General features: G+C 33.2%; 1 protein-coding gene across 1 annotated transcript in view; it reads right to left on the bottom strand.

Moving 5' to 3' along the window:
- LOC144445615 (regulator of G-protein signaling 17-like) overlaps positions 1–23,571 on the bottom strand; it is a 63,060-nt gene extending 39,489 nt beyond the window's left edge. The window contains exon 1 of the mRNA XM_078135231.1: positions 23,440–23,571. Coding sequence (XP_077991357.1) covers positions 23,440–23,496 — 57 coding nt within the window. The 5' untranslated portion in view covers positions 23,497–23,571. The remainder of the gene's footprint in view (positions 1–23,439) is intronic.
- Positions 23,572–27,886: the final 4,315 nt, after the last annotated feature.

Genomic DNA, 27,886 nt, shown 5'->3' with positions numbered 1-27,886 from the left:
AAGGCAAAACAACTGCCAACTGCTTTAGCCACCATTGAATAAAGACAGTGTATTCAGTTGTAACAACCTTGTCTACACATCAAGTGATTAGGTAAATGCATCATCTGAACTATTTGTTATATCAATGTCTGAACTTAAGGAGTTTACATTCTTTCATTGTAAAATTGCATTGATAACAGTGGACTCTAGAAGGCCTACATCATTATCTTCCCAAAGCAAGGGTTAAAGGAACACAGCAGTGAACCTTATAGTTTTATTTTTAAATGATTTATGCCATAGTGAGCATTGCATCATATGTCGGTAAGACTTTGTCATGACATAGAGAGCATTGCATGATTACACCATATGTTAGTAAGACTTTGTTATGCCATAGAGAGCTTTGCATGATTACACCATATGTTAGTAAGACTTTGTTATGACATAGAGAGCATTGCATGATTATACCATATGTTAGTAAGACTTTGTTATGACATAGAGAGCTTTGCATGATTACACCATATGTTAGTAAGACTTTGTTATGACATAGAGAGCATTGCATGATTATACAATATGTTGGTAAGACTTTGTTATGACATAGAGAGCATTGCATCATATGTCGGTAAGACTTTGTTATGCCATAGAGAGCTTTGCATGATTACACCATATGTCGGTAAGACTTTGTCATGACATAGAGAGCATTGCATGATTATACAATATGTTGGTAAGACTTTGTTATGACATAGAGAGCATTGCATCATATGTCGGTAAGACTTTGTTATGCCATAGAGAGCATTGCATGATTACACCATATGTCGGTAAGACTTTGTTATGACATAGAGAGCATTGCATGATTATACAATATGTTGGTAAGACTTTGTTATGACAGAGAGCATTGCATCATATGTCTGTAAGACTTTGTTATGCCATAGAGAGCATTGCATGATTATACAATATGTTGGTAAGACTTTGTTATGACAGAGAGCATTGCATCATATGTCGGTAAGACTTTGTTATGCCATAGAGAGCATTGCATGATTACACCATATGTCGGTAAGACTTTGTTATGCCATAGAGAGCATTGCATGATTACACCATATGTTGGTAAGACTTTGTTATGACATAGAGAGCATTGCATGATTACACCATATGTCTGTAAGACTTTGTTATGCCATAGAGAGCATTGCATGAATATACCATATGTTGGTAAGACTTTGTTATGACATAGAGAGCATTGCATGATTACACCATATGTTGGTAAGACTTTGTTATGACATAGAGAGCATTGCATGATTACACCATATGTCGGTAAGACTTTGTTATGCCATAGAGAGCATTGCATGATTACACCATATGTCTGTAAGACTTTGTTATGACATAGAGAGCATTGCATGATTACATCATATGTCGGTAAGACTTTGTTATGCCATAGAGAGCATTGCATGATTACATCATATGTCGGTAAGACTTTGTTATGCCATAGAGAGCATTGCATGATTACACCATATGTTAGTAAGACTTTGTTATGACATAGAGAGCATTGCATGATTATACCATATGTTGGTAAGACTTTGTTATGCCATAGAGAGCATTGCATGAATATACCATATGTTGGTAAGACTTTGTTATGCCATAGAGAGCATTGCATGATTACACCATATGTTAGTAAGACTTTGTTATGACATAGAGAGCATTGCATGATTATACCATATGTTAGTAAGACTTTGTTATGACATAGAGAGCATTGCATGATTATACCATATGTCGGTAAGACTTTGTTATGACATAGAGAGCATTGCATGATTACATCATATGTCGGTAAGACTTTGTTATGCCATAGAGAGCATTGCATGATTACACCATATGTTAGTAAGACTTTGTTATGACATAGAGAGCATTGCATGATTATACCATATGTTGGTAAGACTTTGTTATGCCATAGAGAGCATTGCATGAATATACCATATGTTGGTAAGACTTTGTTATGCCATAGAGAGCATTGCATGATTACACCATATGTTGGTAAGACTTTGTTATGACATAGAGAGCTTTGCATGATTACACCATATGTTAGTAAGACTTTGTTATGCCATAGAGAGCATTGTATGATTACACCATATGGCTGTAAGACTTTGTTATGCCATAGAGAGCATTGCATGATTACACCATATGTTGGTAAGGCTTTGTTATGCCATAGAGAGCTTTGCATGATTACACCATATGTTAGTAAGACTTTGTTATGACATAGAGAGCATTGCATGATTACACCATATGTTGGTAAGACTTTGTTATGCCATAGAGAGCATTGCATGATTACACCATATGTTGGTAAGACTTTGTTATGCCATAGAGAGCATTACATGATTACACCATATGTTAGTAAGACTTTGTTATGCCATAGAGAGCATTGCATGATTACACCATATGTTAGTAAGACTTTGTTATGCCATAGAGAGCATTGCATGATTACACCATATGTTAGTAAGACTTTGTTATGCCATAGAGAGCATTGTATGATTACACCATATGTCTGTAAGACTTTGTTATGCCATAGAGAGCATTGCATGATTACACCATATGTCTGTAAGACTTTGTTATGCCATAGAGAGCATTGCATGATTACACCATATGTCGGTAAGACTTTGTTATGCCATAGAGAGCATTGCATGATTACATCATATGTTGGTAAGACTTTGTTATGCCATACAGAGCATTGCATGATTACACCATATGTCGGTAAGGCTTTGTTATGACATAGAGAGCATTGCATGATTACACCATATGTCGGTAAGGCTTTGTTATGACATAGAGAGCATTGCATGATTACACTGAAGGCCAGAACTCCCTAGACCAACTCCTATCCTCACGCCAAAACTAACAATTGATTCACGACACGATTGTCAGTAGCGATGTGTGTGTGTGTGTGTGTGTGTGTGTGTGTGTGTGTTTGCGTGCGTGCGTGCGTGCGTGCGTGTGTGTGTGTGTGTATGTATGTATGCCGATGCGTGTGTGTGTGTATGTATGTATGTATGTATGTATGTATGTATGTATGTATGTATGTATGTATGTATGTATGTATGTATGTATGTGTGTGTGTGTGTGTGTCTACTCATAGTACGATATAATATTGGTTACATGTGTTCTATATAATATTTTTCTTACAGCATGGCAATGCTTTACTTGTTAAAGTCGTTTTAAAATACAATGTTGTCAGCACGATAGCCACATGACATTATATTCTTCAGCGACGGCTTAAAGGGACGTTGTCCTCATTTGCTTAGTTGATATATGATACAGTAAAACAAATAAGTAATAACATCGTCCATCCCTTGTCTGTCTGTCTGTCTGTCTGTCTGTCTGTCTGTCTGTCTGTCTGTCTGTCTGTGTCAATGTATATAAAGTAATAGTGAGGGTAAGTTTTTAAAGGCAAGGAGACATTTGGGGTAAGTTGACTGGTGTTTCTTAATGTCTTAACATCATGTAAAATAGTCTTCTCAACAATATCATTTTGGACTAAATAATAGTAACTGATGATTTCAGAATAATAGTGGGTTCGTTTGTTTACATATGACACACACTTATCATAAATCCGTCGTACACCACGAGTAAGATGTTTAGAGCAAGACAAATTATTCAGTGCTATCTTTATAAAGATCTTTAGATTGTTAGGGCATTATGTAAACAGTGTTTATTTCGTAAAATTTGTTTGCTAATGCAAACTTTGCATCTAATCATCCGTTATCATTCAAATAAGATATTTTGCACATCCATTACAATTCAGAATATTACTTGTGTTAGATTTAATGACGTAATATCATGCAAATCGTATACTTTGTCCTTCTATTAATGTCCTTCTTAATTATGGACTATTCATATACATTCAGAAAGGTCTTGTGTGTTGGTTACTTACAAGAACTGGGTTTAATTGTGACAAAAACTTTGGCAAAAGTCAATCATATTAATGTTGGTGGGGGCGCTACATAACGGAAGCAGAAGTGGTCTAATTTTAATGTTATCCTTAGTGACCACAGTTACCATTTAAATAGATGTCGATGTGTGTAATCCAATCAACCTCTTGGAGGAAACTCAGGAAAATATGGAACTTAACAATTGTTTACACACGACACTGTTTGGTGAAAAAGGTTTCTGATCATTACAAATATTTACTAATGGTAGCTACCATGGTAACCAAGCAAGATAGTTCTGGTGATGTACTTATATTCATTGCCAAGAAAAACCAATGAACACATGTAATTCATATGTACGTTTGACACATCTTGAGTATGTAACTATTACATCCAGTTTTTATAGTGTTATTATATCCTATATGTTGAAAACCTAGGAACAAGTCGCGCTATACGTAACTATGACACAATGTAGCAAAACGGGCGATTTTTGTACTTTTGTCCTTTCATTACCATGGAAACAACAAAACCTTTTTACGAAAATACAGTGTGATTCATCACTCTGTGTAGCATGTATATATATGCAAATATCGGGTTATACCTCTACACTATGGTTCAATGAATTAGTTCGATATCACTACACAGTATACGTTAACCAAATAACTCGATGGAATTATTTATTGCAAAACATGGAAATATGTTCTTCATGAGTTTTTGTTGTTGACACAATCTTCCTTAATAAATCAATAGCATTTTTAGTAATTTTCTCATGCCTTGCCATGCAAACGGAGGTGTGTATACAACTGTGTCGATTTCAATACACAAAGAAATGACAAAAGTTACAGTGGATCAATGGTATTGTAGCTAATGACTCGTCCATTGGCCATGCTAATAAATAGCGCCCCCCATAACATTATATGTATGGAGAACACTTATTGGCCTCAGCTGGTTTCCATGGCATTCATACATTTGAGTAATGCAGTTTTTTGCTGAATATTCTTGAGGTATACCTGACCATATACATGCTTATAATTGTGTGTGTATAATATATTGATATCACTCGGCTAATTATTGCTAATAATTTACTGAACTTTGACCTTTGTATTGCTGTTAGATATCATATTCTAGGCATGTATAATATACTAATCCATTGCTGTCGAACTTAAAGGGGCAGATTTGCTGACATTTTATACAATATGAAATGACCGTTATATCTGTCTTCAAATGCATGGAAGTTGTTAGGCAACCAGTCAGATTGCATAAAGATTATTTTCATTGGTGTCTCCTTCTAGCTTTCATCTGCGTTATCATTTTCCTTTATCTCGTAGTTTCCATTCTTGACGATTTGCAACAATTCAGCTATCATCATTTAATTAAGTTGTTTTTGGAATATGTATCCCTATGCTTGAGTTCAGTTAAAATAATCTTAATCATTGAATGTTGCTTAATAATGTTAAAAGAATTCAACTAATTAGGTAGTGTCTGCTTCATCATCATCATCATCATCATCATCATCATCATCATCATCATCATCATCATCAGCAGCAGCAGCAGCAGAAGCAGCAGTATTTGCATGCTATTCTTCATTGTAACTGAAGTGTACTTAAATATCCAAATTGAAATAAACTAATTTTGTTTTCAGCATTTAAAAAACAACAACTTATGAATTTGGCGAAAAAACGACATTGTATTGCCTTCTAGGTTTGGCATATGAATGCAAGCTTTAGATTTGATATGATTTGATAAATACATAATTTAACTTTGACAATAGTGTGCATTATAAACTTACAAATGTAACATTCCTCTTTACTGAGTCCTTTGCATGATTAATGATGTTTAATAAGAATGCAAGCTTATTGGCAATAACAAAGTTTTTTGCTGAATATTCTTGAGGTATACCTGTCCATATACATGTTTATAATTGTGTGTGTATATATATTGATATCACTCGGCTAATTATTGCTAATAATTTACTGGACTTTAACCTTTATATTGCTGTTAGATATCATATTCTAGGCATATATAATATACTAATCCATAGCTTTCCAACTTAAAGGGGCAGATTTGCTGACATTTTATACAATATGAAATGACCGTTATATCTGTCTTCAAAAGCATGGAAGTTGTGAGGCAACCAGTCAGATTGCATAAAGATTATTTTCATTGGTGTCTCCTTCTAGCTTTCATCTGCGTTATCATTTTCCTTTATCTCGTAGTTTCCATTCTTGACGATTTGCAACAATTCAGCTATCATCATTTAATTAAGTTGTTTTTGGAATATGTATCCCTATGCTTGAGTTCAGTTAAAATAATCTTAATCATTGAATGTTGCTTAATAATGTTAAAAGAATTCAACTAATTAGGTAGTGTCTGCTTCATCATCATCATCATCATCATCATCATCATCATCATCATCATCATCATCATCAGCAGCAGCAGCAGCAGCAGCAGCAGAAGCAGCAGTATTTGCATGCTATTCTTCATTGTAACTGAAGTGTACTTAAATATCCAAATTGAAATAAACTAATTTTGTTTTCAGCATTTAAAAAACAACAACTTATGAATTTGGCGAAAAAACGACATTGTATTGCCTTCTAGGTTTGGCATATGAATGCAAGCTTTAGATTTGATATGATTTGATAAATACATAATTTAACTTTGACAATAGTGTGCATTATAAACTTACAAATGTAACATTCCTCTTTACTGAGTCCTTTGCATGATTAATGATGTTTAATAAGAATGCAAGCTTATTGGCAATAACAAAGTTTTTTGCTGAATATTCTTGAGGTATACCTGTCCATATACATGTTTATAATTGTGTGTGTATATATATTGATATCACTCGGCTAATTATTGCTAATAATTTACTGGACTTTAACCTTTATATTGCTGTTAGATATCATATTCTAGGCTTTCATCTGCGTTATCATTTTCCTTTATCTCGTAGTTTCCATTCTTGACGATTTGCAACAATTCAGCTATCATCATTTAATTAAGTTGTTTTTGGAATATGTATCCCTATGCTTGAGTTCAGTTAAAATAATCTTAATCATTGAAAGTTGCTTAATAATGTTAAAAGAATTCAACTAATTAGGTAGTGTCTGCTTAGAAAAGATCTAATTTGATACTGATCAAAGGAGATTTTTAATTATATTGACGTAGTTGTCAACGTACAGGTTAAGATACAGCAGAAATATACTATAAACCAGTTACCCGATATAACGTTTGACTTAAATGTAGTAATACCACTATTACTTTTTACAGCGTCATCAATATTTTAATCTTTATTTTGGACGAAAGTACAGTGTTGGTCTATAAATCACCACCACCACCACCACCACCACCACCACCACCACCACCATCATCATCATCATCATCATCATCATCAGCAGCAGCAGCAGCAGCAGCAGCAGAAGCAGCAGCAGCAGCAGCAGAAGCAGCAGTATTTGCATGCTATTCTTCATTGTAACTGAAGTGTACTTAAATATCCAAATTGAAATAAACTAATTTTGTTTTCAGCATTTAAAAAACAACAACTTATGAATATGGCGAAAAGACGACATTGTATTGCCTTCTAGGTTTGGCATATGAATGCAAGCTTTAGATTTGATATGATTTGATATATACATAATTTAACTTTGACAAAAGTGTGCATTATAAATTTACAAATGTAACATTCCTCTTTACTGAGTCCTTTGCATGATTAATGATGTTTAATAAGAATGCAAGCTTATTGGCAATAACAAAGATGCCTTATAATGCTTATTCATGTAGCTTTTAATTCTACGGAGCCATTTGGATAATTAATGATTTTGGGTCATTACGCATATCGTAAAGAATGCAAACTTCAAATTTTATAACAGTTTGTAATTTTTTTAGCACAACTGAACTGAGGTTCAGTAGTGCTATAGGGATCGCCCGGCGTCTGTCTGTCTGTCTGTCTGTCTGTCTGTCTGTCTGTCTGTCTGTCTGTCTGTGTGTGTGTGTGTGTGTGTGTGTGTGTGTGTGTGTGTGTGTGTGTGTGTATGTGTGTAAACAACTTAAACTCAAAAACTGCTGAACCGATTGCCACGATATTTGGTGGGTCCATTACCTTGGGTGTCTAGTTGGGAAATTGTTCAAATCAAAATGATCGCATCACAGATGTGTGATTTGGGTCAAAAAATGTGATTTTTGGTCAAAAAACTTAAACTCAGAAACTACTGGGCAGATTGGTGCGAAATTTGGTGGGAACATTCTTAAGGGGATGTAAAGTAAGATTTGTCCATGACGGGATGATTCCATCAGTGATATGCAAATTAGGGCTAAAAATGTGTCTTTTTGGTTAAAAATCTATAATTCCAAAACTACTGAGCAGATTGGGCTGAAATTTAATGGGAATGTATCTAGGGATGTATGGACAAAGAAATATTAAGCATACCATGATTCCATGAGTGATATGCAAATTAGGTGTAAAAATGTTCATTTTTGGTCAAAATCTTATATCTCAAAAAGTACCGAGTCTGAAACTTGGTGAGATGTTTCTGCATGTTATTCTTCAAAACATTTTAACAAAATTGGCCCTAGCAACCATGACCACGCCCTTAGCAACAACCAAATGGCAGTATATTTTGGTCAATAACAACATCATATGGTAGGCAAATGAATAAGCATTCAAAAATGTATGCAAATACCGTAGCAACCATGACCACGCCCATAGCAACAGCCAAACGGTCGTGTATTTCACAAAGATAACAACAGGGATTAATAGACAATTGAATAAACGTTCAAAAAATGTATGTAAATTTGCCTAGCAACAAGACCACGCCCATAGCAACAGCCAAATAATCATGTATATTGCAAAGATAACAACAGGAATAGAAAGACAAATGAATAAACATTCAAAAAATGTATGCAAATGTGCCTGGCAACAAGACCACGCCCATAGCAACAGCCAAATGATCACATATATTGCAAAGATAACAAAGGGGATTAATAGACAATTGAATAAACATTCAAAACAATGTATGTAAATATGCCTAGCAACAAGACCACGACCATAGCAACAGCCAGATAATCACATATATTGCAAAGATAACAACAGGAATAGAAGACAAATGAATAAACATTCAAAAAATGTATGCAAGTGTGCCTAGCAACAAGACCACGCCCATAGCAACAGCCAAATGATCACATATATTGTGAAGATAACAATGGAGATTAATAGACAATTGAATAAACATTCAAAAAATGTATGTAAATATGCCTAGCAACAAGACCACATCTATAGCAACAGCCAAATGATAGCATATATCGTAAAGATAGCAACATGGTTGGATAGGCAACTGGATAGTCATTCACCAAATGAACACTTATTGTTCGCATGTTAGCATTTTTAAAAACTGTACAGTTGTGCTACAAAGCCATTGGCGGTATTTTTCTTTTTTTTCTTGCAGAAACAAACATAAAAGAACTACAACACACACAAGAAAGAAAAACCATCATACAACCAAACAAACAATGCTATCCCTAGCTACTAAAAGTAATTTAAACAAAGTTATGGTAACAATGAATCAGTTAAAGCAAACTTGAAAGAAATACCTTAGTTGAGATTATCTAACAAAGACCATTTCTGATAAAAACATCTTGCCTGTTGTATCTAATAGCAATTTGTTGTTCAATCTTATATGACTGTTTGAGATGTTCGATAAAAATATGGAATGAAGGTAATACTGCAGATCATCTGGCCTGGTAAACAAACTGCTTGACTTGAATCAAAATGTAATTAAGAATCACTGGATAGTTCGTAGACCCATACAGAATTACATCACGGTCGATATTAATTAGTACATTTGTTAACGTGTTGTACCCCAAAAACCGGCGAATACTATCTCACATTCACAAAATAAGTGAAGGATAGTTTCACTGTAATTTGAGCAAAAAGAGCAGGTTTCATTACTTAATAACCCATTTCTTGAGCCAATAATTAACAGCTAGATAATTTTGTAAAACTTTGTGTTGAAAGATCCTAGATTTGGTGTCTATTGATACAATGTGTAGTCGAAGATCCATCCTCTCTGAGTCTGCTCAATATTACATGATGATGTAGTTTCTAATTTCATTGAGTCATTTGCATAATGATTTCTTTTGCAATTAGGTACAAATGTAAAAATACAAGCTTCAAATATTTCGTATAATTTGTACATTCGGAGATAATAAAAAACTGCTCGTGGTTAATATCGCTTGATGATGTAGCTTTTAAATAAATTAATTCATTTGCATAATAAATGCTTCAAATGTCTCATGACTTTGTGCATACATTGACTATGTCATATCCTATATAATCTTAACAATGCATGTTTCAAATGACATAATTTGGTACATATGTTAACAATAACAAAGGATTTAAGTTTAAGTTTATTTATTTTCTAAAGCGCATTTTCTATTTAAAATATTCAAAAGCGCTGCACATCATCATGTAATATGATTTAGGAACAACTTTCCCTACGAAAGGCATTCATTTTACATCTGGTTCATTTTCTGGTGACTTGTTTCTTCCACTTTGTTTCGGCATTTTCTTTCAAAGTTGCATTAAGCATGCTCCATCAATTGAAGACTATACGCAATAAGAATATTGGCATAACAGTTTGAACATTTTAAACACGGGTCGTTAATAGTATGGAATAATCAAATGCTTTCCCTCCATAAGTGTTTGAGGACAACATTGTTGGCGATTTGTACACATGTTACAATACTAAACGTATCAGCAACAGCCATATGACACTTTCAAACTCCATCTATGCATTTAGACCCGAGAAGGAAATACTTACGTCATTTCCGATTTGACGCCATTTCCGCTGACGTCGTTCGAGATGGGATCGATATGTGTAATGCAAAGAGTACGATGGAAATATAACCTTAGTATGAAACACAGTTGTTCGAAATTTACAGGCAAAGAAACAAAAAAATGACATTTATTTTCTTATTTTTATGGTTTTAATGTATGTTCTCTACTATGAGACTCCTATTGTGAATGCTTAGTTTATATTTCTTGTTTGGTCCGGCCAATGTTGCTGTTAATTACTCCTGGATCAGAGCACTTTCATTAGCACATATTCATATCAGTACAAATATTTATATTGGACTAAAAGGAGGATGACATTTTTACTTTGACATACAGAGTTTATTGAAACAGTCTTTAGTTTTACCTACATTTTGTGAGCTGCTCAGAGCAATCTATTCTTAGTATCACCAAATAAGGCATCGTATAGAACAAATGACACAAACTGACGAAGAGTAATCAAACTTAATTAGTCACGTATGGTTCTTTTGCAATATGACAACAGTACACTCTGAAATATACCAATATATTTTTGCCAACTAGCCGATTCCTCGAGTCGTCTGAATTACATAAATACATTGTTGCCATCTAGCCGAATTCTTCGATTCGTCTGAATGCATAAATATATTACTGTCAACTAACGAATTCTTCGATTCGTCTGAAATACGTTGCCAACTAGCCGAATTCTTCAATTCTTCTGAAATAGATAAATACATTACTGCCAACTAACCAAATTCAGCTACATAAAACAACGTTCCCGTTTCCGATGTATAAAAGCTTTAACTGTCGTAAATTGAAATTTTGTCTTACCGACAGACAATAAACATTACTATGACAACCAGAAAGTATTTCCAGACAACGTTTATTTACATTTTTTGTGAAGCCCCTCAATCATACACGAATATGGATTATATGTATATATATATATATATATATATATATATATATATATATATATATATATATATATATATATATATATATATATATATATATATATATATATATATAGTTTTATGACTAAAAAAAACCAAACTATTACGCTCTGCCACTGCGGTATAGAGCACTGTCTTAGCAGATTGATACTCACCGAGTATATATATATATATATATATATATATATATATATATATATATATATATATATATATATATATATATATATATATATAATATATATATATATATATATATATATATATATTAATTAAATTAATCAATATATATATATATATATATATATTGATATATAATTATTATTATTATTACAAGTTAAGGGGTTTAATATTATATTATAATGAACAATGTTGGGATGACTTTAGAGGAATATCACTTATGGTTGTTGTGTAGGAGGTGTAAAGGTTGAAATTTTACACCCACTACTAATTGTGCAACATTTCCCATTCAAGCTTCAAGTCGTAACAACTGAGAGGTTGGTACTTGCTATGTATATGAATAAAAGTATAACTATTATTTTATTTATGACTAAATTGGCACTAGCACTGCGGCCCAGTGAAGATCTCATTTGTCCAGTATTCAGCATTTAGGCACCAATATTTGATTGACACCTACGGTAGCGATGACTCATATTTTCACAAAACCATTGGCCCTTTGGTTTCTACTTACGATTTTTGAGACAGATTGGTGTGCATTTGAAAAAGTTGAACATGAGCTGAGCGAAGTTTAGTTGTCATAAAATAATGTTGCACAGTTTAGTGAAAAGAATATCGATTTCAAGTTTTTCTGACATGAGCGCAGTAGTACTGACTGTGGTGAGCGTCCGTGGGTGGAACACATATCATTGACCTGTTGATAGCATTATTTGTTGGCGGGTATTAAACTAAAATATACATAATCGCTTGAAATTCTCGTTTTATTTGCACACAGCTTTCATGAAATTAAAGGCAAATTTTTGTGAAAGCAAATGCTAGGTCAGTCTGTGTGTATTACGTGTAATTTACTTACAGAATAACGACATTAGAGGTCCCTATTTATGTAGGTGTACATGGTAAAATGTGCCGGTTTACTAATTACAATGGTTTTCTTAATGAGTTTTTTAAACATAGTCAGAGATAGCACATCATTTTCCAGAAAAGAATAAGAAAAATTGAAAACTCTAAAACCAAGGGATTTTTACAAAACCTCTTTGGTCTCTACTTGTGAATTTTCATGGTGCCCATTTGAAAAAGTTGAACGTGAGCAAAGTTCAGTTGTCATAAAAAACACGGCTATGGCAAGCCGTTCAGGCCAAAATTATTATTTTATTTTAGCTATATTTTGCCAAATAATGCATAATATGGTGATTTAGGTTACCATGGCAACAGATGTTCCTAAAATGATAACTATTTTTGAACTCAGCATAACAAACTACCTAATATAGGGTGGTCAATATGCAAATAAACTATGTTATAATTAAACTTATCATGTTATTTTCCATATATGTAGGTGTTTAACCAAAACAACATTTTAGTCTACTCTATGTTTCCATGGAAACAGCTGTCCTATTTCAGGCAATTTGTGTTACAACAGATAGCCCCATCTCATACATGTCAAGAACAAGGAAAATGTTTCATTAATGTTTATTTTTTCCATGTTTAATGTTAGATTTAACTAACAATTTCAGCAAATCATTCCTATACCATTCAATATCACAGTCAATCAAAGCAAATTTTTGATTTCTTCAAATTAGTAAAACTCGAAATAAAACATGCGTATGTAGATTTTTCTTCTATTATTTCAATCCAAAACTAGAAACTTGTACACAGTATCAATTAATCGAGTAGAATAACAAATTACGGAATTCGTAACAGAATGCAAGCGACAATTCATTGATATCTACATCAAATCCAATAAATTTAATTTTCACTCCAGGTTAATTGTGTACCTAGTACCTATGGAGTTTTGACTTATTACTACAATATCTGGGTCATTACGTGATAGTAAAGCCCATGGGAATGCGTCTAATGATTAGCTATCATCATAACTGTATTCTTCAACAATAACTTGACAAAATATTAATTGTCCATCATGGTTAGGCGCGTATTATATATATATACCAAATACCTTCTACAGAATAGTTTTGAGTAATGGGTGTACTGTATATGCATGTACTCATCACAATGTGTCACTCCTGTGTGTGTGTGTGTGTGTGTGTGTGTGTGTGTGTGTGTGTGTGTGTGTGTGTGTGCGTGTGTGGAACTGATTAGTGTTTTGGAAATATCCGATGAATATTATCAAAACATTTGCATAATGTACGATATTCAATATTTAGGCAATTTCTTAAGAACGCAACCTTCAAATTTCATATAATGTATTATTAACATTGACAATAACAAGGAGCACATGTAGTATAAAGCTTGCCTATGTAGTTTTTAGTTTTAATGAGCCATTTGCATAACTGATTAATTTTAGTAACTAGCTGGGCAATACTGTGATGTGGAATTTAGCAATGAAAGTATTATATATCATGCAAAAATGTAATATATATATATATATATATTACTCTTTCTATAATATGCTATTGATATTATTGGATGAAATATAATCATATATAATATTTATGTTATTGAAGGTAAATCTGGCTGTTGCATCGTATCCTTGAAACCTCTAGTAGACATAGTACCGTCGGAGTAGTCAGTTTACTGCAATTGAAGGCAAATTAACAGATGTTCAAATTCTGCGACCAAAGATATGATATTGAACTTTGAAGTATGTATGCAATAGTCAAAACATACGTGGAACTAACAAGTTGATATTTAACGTTGAATCCTAACCTTACAAGACATGTGAATGCTATGTGTAGTCAACCATGATTGGGTGAAATGTTGACATTGAAACAGTATAATGATATGGTTGTAATAATTTAAATTTTTGACACAAAGATAATCATTGACCTCTACTTGCGTTGAACACCAATGTATTTATATATATATATATATATATATATATATATATATATATATATATATATATATATATATATATATATATAAATACACTGAAAGAAAAATAGGAGTGCGAATAAACCGATGTAAGTTTTATAGTGAATTTACGTAATATAAATCTGAGTAGTCAAAAAACCCAGCCATTCTGAATAAAATGGCAAGACGTTGAACTATTAATGAAAGTTGCACATCAAACGTCTAAACCTGGGCAAACTCTTGTCATACCAGTTAGAAAGCATAGTCGAAAATACATATTTCATATAAAATAAAATTGTTTTGGGGCACGTAAGTCGTGATTGGTCAAGGACATGTACTTCATTAGTTGTGGATGTCTGTCCGTCGTATTAATCACACCATGTACCATGATAGAGCTCTCTCTGTCATACAACGAACAACTGTACATGTCAAATTGAATGTTATAAGAGACAGGCTCTATCTGTGTCATCAAATTGAATTTTGTCAGAAACAGACTCTTTATGTGTCAGATCATTCATTTTTAACATTTTAATGCAAATTAAAAATTACGGAATTTTTGACTAGGATTCCCCTGTAAAATTAAAGTGAAATAACCAAACAATACAGATTGCTATCATTGGTAGGGTTTTTTTCGTCGGGAAACTGCCGGTGATTATATCAAAGCCATAAAATAACATAATTTAATAAATATATAAATAATGACTTAATTAAAGCCATGGAAGCTATTCAAACTCAAGGACATTGTTCACACTTTCAATGCATGTCCATTATTCTCGGGACTGTCATAACATTTGAAATGACCTTGTTTCTTACAACACAGTACGTATAAATTGCGACCTTAACTCGTAAGCTGTTAAAACGTACACTAAAAATGTACTGTAATTCACAAATACCAGGTGGGTATCATGTGACTAAAAGTGTACAGTATTTGCGTTTCGTCGTCACAATTACCATAATGATTTTAGTTGTCTTGTAATCTTGGAAATCATTCATACTTTTCTAACGAGTTACATTATTTCGTCCAAGCGTTGAGATTGCTCTTAATCGTTACCATGTACCATAGATAGTCATTCTAACAATTACATATTTCTACTGTTCATGAAATGTGTAATGAAAGTAAACAACTTATCACAACATGTACCATAGATCGTCATTCTAACAATTAAATATTTCTACTGTTTATGAAAAGTGTATTACAAGTAAACAACTTATCACACCATGTACCATAGATAGTCATTCTAACAATTACATATTTCTACTGTTTATGAAAAGTAAACAACTTATCACACCATGTACCATAGATAGTCATTCTAACAATTTAATATTTCTACTGTTTATGAAAAGTAAACATCTTATCACAACATGTACCATAGATCGTCATTCTAACAATGACATATTTCTACTGTTCATGAAAAGTAAACAACTTATCACAACATGTACCATAGATAGTCATTCTAACAATTAAACATTTCTACTGTTCATGAAATGTGTATTACAAGTAAAGAACTTATCACACCATGTACCATAGATCGTCATTCTAACAATTACATATTTCTGCTGTTTATGAAAAGTAAACAATTTATCACAACATGTACCATAGATAGTCATTCTAACAATTAAATATTTCTACTGTTCATGAAATGTGTATTACAAGTAAAGAACTTATCACACCATGTACCATAGATAGTCATTCTAACAATTACATATTTCTACTGTTTATGAAAAGTAAACAACTTATCACAACATGTACCATAGATAGTCATTCTAACAATTACATATTTCTACTGTTTATGAAATGTGTATTACAAGTAAAGAACCATATCACACCATATTCGTTATCACATCATATTCGTTGTGAATCTGATATTCGACTTTGTATTTACTTTTATTTCCATGATTTAATTATCATAGCACTTTACCTTACATTAGTTTACTTTGTTTACTTTCTTCGAGTCAGAATTTTTCATAAATTACTATTCACACTGCATGCAGATATTTTCGTCATTAAATAACCTAACTATTAGTTTATATCTTGCGTTTCGCTGTAATTATGAAACCACCTGTTCGCCACTATACACATTCTTTCATAAATTACATATATTAAACTTCAGGGTTAAAGGTCATGACCTAGCAATGTCATCCGCGACCCAAACAATATGCGTAGATACCGAGTTCGGCAAACAAGATATTTTACCCATGAAAAGTTCGGTAAAACAATATACAAATTTAATTTTCCTTATATGATGAAAATAGAAATGCACTAGCTATCAATGAAAAGGACGACGTTTTACAAACTTTCCGAAGGGAAATAAGTATTCTACTTACACATAGCTTTTAATCCTGGTCCTGATATCTATTGAAATTTATATTAATCACACAATAATGTATACTAGACGGTGACCAGATTTGAACTGAATGCCGCCCATAGAGGGGCAGAGAATATTTAACTGGATGGAAACAAATGTGGACGAATGTCTAATATAAGGACAATACACTTTCGATTTGTTCCAACTCATTGATATTAAAATCTACATCAACAAGTTTTGTAAAAGAAAACTCGTAATTTTTATCATCAATCTATAGATCAAATTATATGATATTTGAAGAATCAATTCTTAACATATTGTCCAATTACAAAACAATTAATTATGCAATATTATTGAAATCTAAAGATACACCAGCAATGTTTATAAGGAACATTGGATTTGTCATAATGTGTGCATACACCAAAAATATTGTCAGCGTTGAAATATGCATTATAAAGATATTGCCTAATTACATTACAAAAATCATCATTATACGAATATAACTAAAATCTAAAGATACATAAAAAATCTTTACGCATATAGGACATGCGTTTTGTTATCATCAATGTTGACAACAAATTATATGAAATCTGAAGCACTTAATTCATAAGATATTGCCTAATTACCAAAGCTTATCAATTAAGCAAGCTTTATAAGCCAGGTTCGCTATATTATTGTTGATATATACACATAATTATGTGATATTTGAAGCATGTATTCAGACGATATTGTCTAATTTTTGAAATCCTTCATTATCGAAATGACGCATTTATGTTCAATTGATGTTTACCAAAACCTAATCAGTTCTTCCTGAAAATGATAGCAGGAGCTATCCCCTTTTTTATAACCCCCCCTTACAGAAGGTAAGAAAAGGGAAGAAATTGGAACGTTTTAGAAAAAGTTGTTATCAATCTTCAACGTGCATTAATCAGTTCTAGGATGATTTGCCGTTTTTGGTGTTGATGTCACATTGTTTCAGTATTGTTACCTACCGTTATGTTATGTTATGTTATGTTATGTTATGTTATGTTATGCTCTGCTTGCTTGTTTGTTTGTTTGTTTGTTTGTTTGTTTGTTTGTTTGTTTGCTTGCTTGCTCGTGTGAGTGTATGTCTCTGCGTGTATGTATGTATGTATGTATGTATGTATGTACGTATGTATGTATGTATGTATGTATGTATGTATGTATGTATGTATGTATGTATGTATGTGTGTGTGTGTGTGTGTGTGTGTGTGTGTGTGTGTGTGTCTGTTTGTCTGTCTGTGGACATGATGTCTCAAAACCTACACCATTAATTGTAATGAAACTGGGTACAGATCTTTCTTATGGTAATGACAAGAACTGGCTACGTTTTAATTAATAAACATATGCATATTAATAAGCTACTATTTTGCACAATAAACAATTTCCAGTAACTGCACTATATCTTAAGAACCAAAGCTTTAAATCCCATATAATTTGGTACATACATCAACCACAATAAACAATACATATCTTAAAAATCTTGTTTATGTTTTAATGGGTCACTTCCATAATTAATGATTGTCGGTAATTACACTTCAAATTCCATATAATTTGGAACAAATGCCAACCATACCAAAGTACAATGTCTATAAAGCTTGTTGACACAGCTATTCGTTTGAATGAGTCATTTGCATAATTAATGGTTTTCGATAAGTATGCTATATCTTAAGAATGCAAGCTTCAAATTTCATATAATGTGGTATATGCATAAAAGCCAGTGTTTGATACCATTTGCTTATGTAGTTCGATTGCAATCATTCATTTGCATAATTAACTATTTTTTATTAATTAGACAATATCTTGAGAATGCAAGCTTCAAATTTCACATAAGTGGTACATACATTGATGATGCAAAGTGTATGTGTAATACAAAGCTCGTTGCTGTAGCTATCTTAACCAGATTTAAACTGAATGCCCTTCCGTAAGGGTATCGTCTTGCTATCATAAATATAATTCAAACTCCCTGTTCAAACTACACATTGTGCCCTCACTGTGCACTGAATATATAGAGGTCAATGTAAAGGTCACCAGTGTTACTACAATTTTGCGAAGTAATACACGTAGGCTAGATCGTGAACAATAGTGTTGAAGACCAACAATTTATTTCCGTAGGCTTATAGATGTCATAATATTGTTATAAATCATACTTTATTACACCTGATGAATGTATTCACTGAAAGTGAATATTTCCCGAGATACTGCGTTAATTACATGATCACATGGCTCACACCGCACAGCAGTAGCTTGATATTGGGAGAAATTGCAAAACAACAAGGTAAAATTAGAAAGTTCGACGTTAATATCATACTTCCTAAATTTCTAATCGAAAATTTACGAGATTTAAATTGAATGCCTCCTGTAAGGGATTCACCAATTATGCAAATTACCCATTAAAATGATATTTAAAAAAATATGGTAATGAACGTTCTTTGACAAAGCCTAAGTACTGACAATAATTAATTATGCAAAGTGTTCCCTAAATCTTTAGGTGAAATCGACGACTTTTATAGTACATATGCACTCTGTTACATTTAACGTATGTACTAAATTGTATGGAAATTGAAGTATGCAGTCTAAAGATATTGCCTAAATACCAAAACTCATTAGTTAAGCAAATTATTTATTAACAGTGTAAGGTACATCCGCAAACATTACAGGATACACACGATTTGTTATGGTTAAAGTGTATACTGGTACTGAAATTTAAGTATGCAGTCTTAAGACATAGCCTAATTAAATTACCAAATCTCATTAATAATGCAAATTATTATTTAACACTGTGAGGTACATCAATAAACTTTACAGGACATATGGGATTTATTAAGGTTAACATATGTACTGAATTGTATTGAAATTGAAGAATGTATTCTTAAGTTATAGCCTAATTACCACAAGTCATTAATTGTGCAAATTATTCATTAACACTGCCAGGTACATCAACAAACTTTACAGGACATATGACATTTTTTAAGGTTAACGTATGTATTGAATTGTATTAAAATTGAAATATATATTCGTAAGTTATAGCCTAATTACTGAAACTCAATAATTATGCAAATTATTCATTAACACTGTCAGGCACATCAACAAATTGTATAGGCCGCATACGATTTGTTATGGTTAATGTATGTACTGAATGGTATTGAAATTGAAGTATGCAGTCTTAAGATATAGCCTAATTACCGAAATTGTGCAAATTATTTATTAACACCATAAGGTACATCAACAAATCTTATAGGACAAATGTATTTTGTTATATTTAATGAATAAACTAAATTATATCGAAATTGAAGTATGCAGTCTGAAGATATAGCCTAATTGCCTAAATTCATTAATTATGCAAATGATTCATTAAGACTTTAAAGTTGCATCAACAAGCTTGATAAAGCATATGTAATATAAGTTTTTTGATATTTGTACCAAATTATATGAAGTTTGAAACTTGAATTCATAATTGCTGAAAACCATTGATTATGCAAATGAGTCATTACAATTTATTGGATGTTTACCAAACCTAATCAGATCTTCCTTTTCCCATAAGAAAGATGTGTACCAAATTTCATATCAATTGACCCAGTCGTTTTGGAGAAAACGATGACAGACATAGATAGATAGACAGAGAGAGAGAGAGAGAGAGAGAGAGAGAGAGAGAGAGAGAGAGAGAGAGAGAGAGAGAGAGAGAGAGAGAGAGAGAGAGAGAGAGAGAGAGATTTCTGCCCCTATAGTATCTCCTTCCTTACAGAAGGAAAAAATGATTCGTTTCCATAATTAATGATTTTCGATAATTAAGTTATATCTTAAGCATGCAAGCTTCAAATTTCATATATTTTGGTATAATTGATTTGTTGATTAAGGTGTATATCGCGTATGATAGCTATGGCTCAGAATTTTGCATTCCAACAACTAATGTGTGTAGGAAGAATCTAATGTCTTTGCCCCTCCGGAAGGCAGTTCACATCGGGTAATCTTTTGAAGTGTTATCTTAATCATACCTCTTGCTGTTTTTCAATCGTATTGTCGACATTTTAATAATCTGTTGACTATTCTTTTTAATACATAGTTGTTTATTTACCCCGTACTGGTGGAAATCCATTTATAATGCATGATTACGTCACTACTGGAAACTAGACACTAGATCTAGTGTGAGCAACCATTCAGATTAAACAATGTAAATGTCATTGGAGAATACATAAACTGTGAGAAAATCATCAAAACACACAAAAGTAATTTTGAAAGTCAACTGAAAATGATCACCAGAAAGTGCGTATTTCAAGATCATAATGTCTTAAAACAACACTAGGGCATCGTCGTAAAGCAATGGGCCTCTTTGCGGCAACAACACAACACTTAACTTGTCGGCACATCGACAGGAAAATAATGCTCTGACTTGCGCGAATGCAGCCTAGTGACAGGTCAAATTAATCCAAATGGATTACACTATTACAGTTTTTCATAACTGCACCAATATGTTGGTGACACGATTACACATTTTTAAGATTAGATTCATACCGTATGTTACTTACTCACACTTTAATGCGGATATTTACACGAAATGCGGCTGGAGATGGCGTCGTCTACAACCTCTCGCGTCGTACTCGATAGTTGATAGTATGATAATGGACTTGAAGGTCAAGTATAATATGATAAGGTCAACGTATCTCCTTCAATGTTTTATGCCTGACCTACTCTAATACAGATGCTTCCAAAAAATTGACCTGATCTGGCTTTGATTAGACATTGCAAATCTCATTGTAATCTTTGTAAAAAAATATATTGCAGTCTTAACTAATCGTCCGCAATAAACGGTGTCTACTTTCCCGCCAAAATAGTTGTGTAAAATTTATTGCTTAGCTTTCTAAATATTTTTTAGCCCAACTAAATTTCATTTGATAAGAGAGTAGTCGTAGATAGGAGTTTTCTTTCTTGGCAGGACTAGTATTAAATACTGTGATGTTGAATTTCAAATTTGAACATATGATGGAAAATGAAAATGAAAAGTACCATCATTCCTCACTATATATCGACCAAACTTTGGCGCATGGAAACCACAATGGCGCCCACGTTAGGAAAACCATACATGATAAAGATTTACTCGGTCATAATATTTTAAGCGTAATATCGCATTTGCATTTTAAATGTTTTCTGTAGCTATGTTCAAAAATTCAACAACAGTGTAAAACGGTACACCCATCACAATTAAATGATGCTTTTGGTATTAAAGATTCTATTATATCATATCCCGTCGCCATGGTGATGGGATATGTGATAATATAATCCGATGGTCGGATGTACTACGAAGTTTAAGCATGCGCAGACGGGCTGAACAATCATGATTGCAGGCAATGATGGCGACGCTATAATGAATTCAATAGTAGTAGAAAGCCGTGAAGAAAAAAAGCAGCACAGTGCTCTTAAGGACCTTGATCTATACACACGGTGTCGTGTTCTTTTCCTTTTCGGAACCTAAATTCTTGATTTTATATCCATTTTTAGTGTTCAGTCAACGTTCCGAAACATATCATCGCTATATTATGTAGCCTACGTTAATAGACACAGGGAAGCATAGTGATATCAGCAAGAATCAGTACATGGACTCACGATATTGTCGATCGAAAAGGCTCTGCTTTCAAAGAGAAAACAAATATACATTCAACCGAGAACGATTAATGTTTTAAATACATTTTAATTCTTCAACGGGTTCGTTCATCAGTTTATTTTTACAGAAGGAAATCTTCGAACACTAGTGAATCTAACCCAAGTCGTTAGTAATATTAACCCTTGCGGTCTAACATATTTCTTTAAAAAGAACATATGTGTAAAAATGAATTGCCGGTAATATTTTTTTGGAATGTTAATAGCATAGATAATGACATTTAAACAAAAACCGGTTACTAGCTGGCAAGCTGTTCCCCCATTATGTTCTCACGGAAGGTTGGGGAGATTAATTGTGTCGCCTGAATACACCATGCTATCAAATGGTGCAGTGCATTTATAACACTGCGATCGGTTGGTAAAATATCACGCTAAGCAGATAACATACGCTTTGTTGAATGGCACAACAAATAGTTGAATATTATGTTAACGCAACGCAACATTATTTTTGAATGCAATATTTCGGACGTATTTTTTTGTTTTCTGCGTATCATCATTAAGTATAGATAAACGAAGTGTCCGTATTTAAGCTGTGTCGATATTTTACCGATATGTGGTATGATGATCGTGGTGTATGATTTGAAATAAATATATTTTCTGAAGAATTGTAATACTTCTTCGAAATTATTTATACAAAATTATCAAATAGTGAGATGCCATTTCCACAAAATGATACACGGCTTATAAAGAACACGAAAGCCATAGCATACATACACAGGCTATTTTACTCGTACAAGCTTATTCAGATCGCCACCATCCATAACAACGCGCATGCCCGCCAATGAGAGAAATTTCGCCATTTTGATGGACTGTATGTAAGGTGAAATATTTACCTGTTTGCTTGTATATGAAACTTTAAGCCTGTAGTAGCCTTTTATCGAAACATCCATTCCATATCGCCGAACAACTGTCGAGATGTCACTGACAAAACAAATGTACTCACTCCCGATACTGCTATCATTAAACCACAGTGTGATGAATGCGCATGCGTGCAATGGAAACACAAAGGACATCGGCGGCAATGCCGAGAAATAATGTCAGCCAGTGAACGTGCGCTTACGAGGATGGTGACTCTAATGATAGAAACATACAACATTAATGCTTCAAGTCAGTTGTATCTATTGCCGACTCAATTAAATGTTTTTATTCATTGCTGATCGAATCCTAATCGACGCGTCGTTATACTGTACAGCTATACCCTTATACGGTATCACTGATATCAGTACGAATCTCATCAGAGCAACGTCACAGATTTGGGCGAAACGGCCATCACCTTGAATGTGATGTGATTCATATTATTTTAAAAATATAAACAACAACAACAACAACAACAACAATCAGACCGTGCAGTAACTGCAACAACAACAACAACAACAACATAAATAAATAAATAAATAAATAAATAAATAAATAAATAAATAAATAAATAAATAAATAAATAAACAAATAAACAAATAAACAAATAAATAAAATCAATATTATTTCTTTCGTTCTAATTTGACACACACACACATACACACACACACGAATTCCCTTCCTTGCTATTCGGTTGACCTTAAACTTGAATTTGTATGAAGTCAATACCCGGGCTACGGCACTGTCGTTGTGTAGTATGACGTCAATACCCGGGCTACGGCACTGTCGTTGTTTTGTGATCATTGTAACAAGTAAGGACGTTATCAAAGAGGCTGGACATGTTTTTGTATATACAAGCAAAATAATAAGTCGTCTTCAATTAATATCAACCGATGAAATGGTAATTATGTTATTGACATGGTAAATATGATAGCTTTATCTGACCCATTACCACTTGATATGGTTCATAGTATAGCACATCTGACTCAGTGGACTATATTATATTCAGTTAAGGTGATACTTTGTGGCTTGATATAGCAATGCTTTGACATACAGAATGATGAAACGTTAGTTTTTGTCTAATTTTAATTAGTGCCTGAGGTGTGTTCACTTTCGTAAACATATTATTTCATTTGAAAAAAAAATTATCTTAAAAGAAACCTTAAAAAAGGATTTGTTGTGTTGGCATGAATGAGTGTATTTCACGTGTTAGTGGCAGTAAGACCAGTTCATCAACTACAAGTTAGAAAGAATAGAATCGCAACTTGTTAGGTTTGCCAGTCGGCTCAAGGTCACTCGATGACCCAAGATATGTGAGGACGCGTTTCCATTGTTTACACGAAGAAGAAATGTATTCGCTAACTAACTAACTAACTTATTGACTGACTGACTGACTGACTGTCAAACCGACTGACTGACTGACTGACAAATTGAGTGAGTGGGAGGCAGGTGAGTAAGTGAGTGAGTGAGTGAGTGAGTGGGGGAGTTAAGTAATTTTAATGGATTAGAGCGAGAACACTGAGTGACAACGCGATGTTGTATGATTTATGATTGATTTTAGGATATATCGACAGACAGACAGACAAACAGACAAACAGACAGACAGGCAGACATACAGACATACAGACGGACAGGCAGGCAAATTGATTGATTGATTGATTGATTGATTGATTGATTGATTGATTGATTGATTGATTGATTGATTGATTGATTGATTGACAGGCTGATTAGTTAGTTATTCTCTTCTGGTACACGATATACCCCAATGTTGAATTATCACGCCATTATAAATGCTTCCAAACCCAACCACATATTATAGAGTATATATCACTCGGCTTTTTTCTTTGTGTTATTTTTGGCAACGAGCCGTGTGTCTGTACAGGGGTTTAAAATATAATGGTACAATCAACAAATTCAATTCCATGTGGTTTTGTTTTTAACATTTTTAAAGATTAGTATCGTTTTACAAGATACTCATAACTCCGTCAATACTAGCCATATCTATTAGAACTCAATTGAAGTATGCCAGACATGACCCTTTGAGATACTGACTGTCTAAGTCATTTTGAAGTAGGGTGTTAAAACGTGATTGTGAGAACATGTATACATTTACACTTCCGCGTAAACAAAATAACCCTGAAGACTGTGTAATCGAGTATTAATGTATTTATAAATGTTATATTATAAATTCCTTATAACGTATAACGTGCCTATTTAAACATTGAAAAAAAACCCAGATACGTCCCAGTTCCAAGGAACAATACATTAACGTCATCAGATGGGATTAGACATTCATAAGAACCGAGCCATGACGTCACAGTGGTCGGGCACGTCATTCCGTAGACCTCGTGAGATTTTGCTCGCTTGTAAGACAGGTGTTTTGTAGCAGACTTCTATATATACCTACTATAGGTCAACAATTCGTTCGTCAATATCTAACCATGTTTACAATGATGCTTACTTAACAGATGACACTATTAAAAATCATGGGGTCAACTGCTGACATATGTAGAATGCATTTATATAGAATAGCTATTTTCAGTTTCACTTTAAGTTTATTAGCCACGTGGAAAGTTACTACATTGTTTACTTACTTCCCTTTCATCCCCACCCATAGCGAATCAGTAGTATTTGTTATACTAACACGGCTAAACACAGCGAAATTTATAGAAAAGGCCTTCATTAGGAGGAAAACCAGGCTGTACAGACCTAGCTAGTTATGTATGATTTATTTATTTAACCTTTGACTTATTATTTTGCATTTATTTATTTGACACACTGTATTTTTCTTTAAGTTCACGTTTTAAAGTGACATATAAATCCATTGGGCTTGGAGATTTCATATTCGCTTTCTTGAGAGATCGTACTAAAGAGATGTTATTTAAAACCTCATTTGCATGCCACTATAATAAATAAATAAATTACTTACTAACTAGTACTTACTTACCTACTTATTATTAAGAAAAAAGTCCCCATTTCGTAGATTGTAACGGATAAGTGTAAGTCAAGGTGATTACATTATTTGCCAACATCGGATGTCAATCGCCATATGTAAGTGGATTGCGTTGTTTCGTACTCTCGTCGGATATGTCATACGCCATATGTAAGTGAATTGCGTTGTTTAGTACTCTCGTCGGATATGTCATTCCCCTGTGTAAGTGATGTGTTGTATCGTACACTATTCATTAAGATCGTTGGATATGTCATTCGCCGTGTAAGTTAACTGTGTTGTATCGTACACTATTCATTAAGATCGTCGGATATGTCATTCGCCGTGTAAGTGATCTGTGTTGTATCGTACACTATTCATTAAAGAAAGTTGGATATGTCATTCGCCATGTAAGTTAACTGTGTTGTATCGTACACTATTCATTAAGATCGCCGGATATGTCATTCGCCATGTAAGTTAACTGTGTTGTATCGTACACTATTCATTAAAGATAGTTGGATATGTCATTCGCCATGTAAGTTAACTGTGTTGTATCGTACACTATTCATGTCATTCGCCGTGTAAGTGAACTGTGTTGTATCTGATGTCATTCGCCGTGTAAGTGAACTGTGTTGTATCGTACACTATTCATTAAGATCGCCGGATATGTCATTCGCCGTGTAAGGGAACTGTGTTGTATCGTACTGTATTGTGTTGTGTTGTGTTGTGTTGTCTATTGTGATTTACTACATAATTGCAAGTTGAATTATGCAATTACATATGTCCGGTTGCATACTTAATTATATGCCAATTAGGTGACATCTATCATCAACGTTTCTTCTATATTCCATCAAGCATCATACCTATAATTACACACCCCCTACATAGGTGTGTAGTCTTGCTTGCATAATGAATGACTAATTTGCATCGTCAATGGTCTTTGTGAATTAGGTGATATGTTATCAATACATTTTCAAAATTACAACAATATCTGCTATAGTAGTTAGTAATTTTATATTTGACACACACACACACACACACACACACACACACACACACACACACACACACACACACATAAACACACACATGTCCACAAGGTATTATTGTATTATTGCCAATTAAGTGAAGTTTCACCAAATGATGATCGTAATTTCATCTAAAGCATTAGTTATATGCAATCCTCATGATATTTGTGTAAAATAGATAAAATGAAGAATTGATATTGACCAATTATGTGAAATACCATCAATCAACATTTTTACAAATAATGGGTATATGATATCTGGGAGATATATCCAAATGTTTTGCTTATTGCTGCATAGTGTCAGTCATACTTCGTTCACAGTAATATAGGTAAGTAAAAACACATTATGATTTGTTTTGCATAATCAATACATTTTATATAAAAGAAATATCTACAAATTGAATGTTCCAAAGTTGACATCATAGAGCCTTTCGTAATTGCATTGGTAATGCCATTTTGCATACAGCAA

The sequence above is a fragment of the Glandiceps talaboti genome, chromosome 14 (genome assembly GCF_964340395.1).
Source record: "Glandiceps talaboti chromosome 14, keGlaTala1.1, whole genome shotgun sequence".
NCBI classification, from domain to species: domain Eukaryota; kingdom Metazoa; phylum Hemichordata; class Enteropneusta; family Spengelidae; genus Glandiceps; species Glandiceps talaboti.
This window is presented reverse-complemented; position numbering and strand designations above follow the sequence as displayed.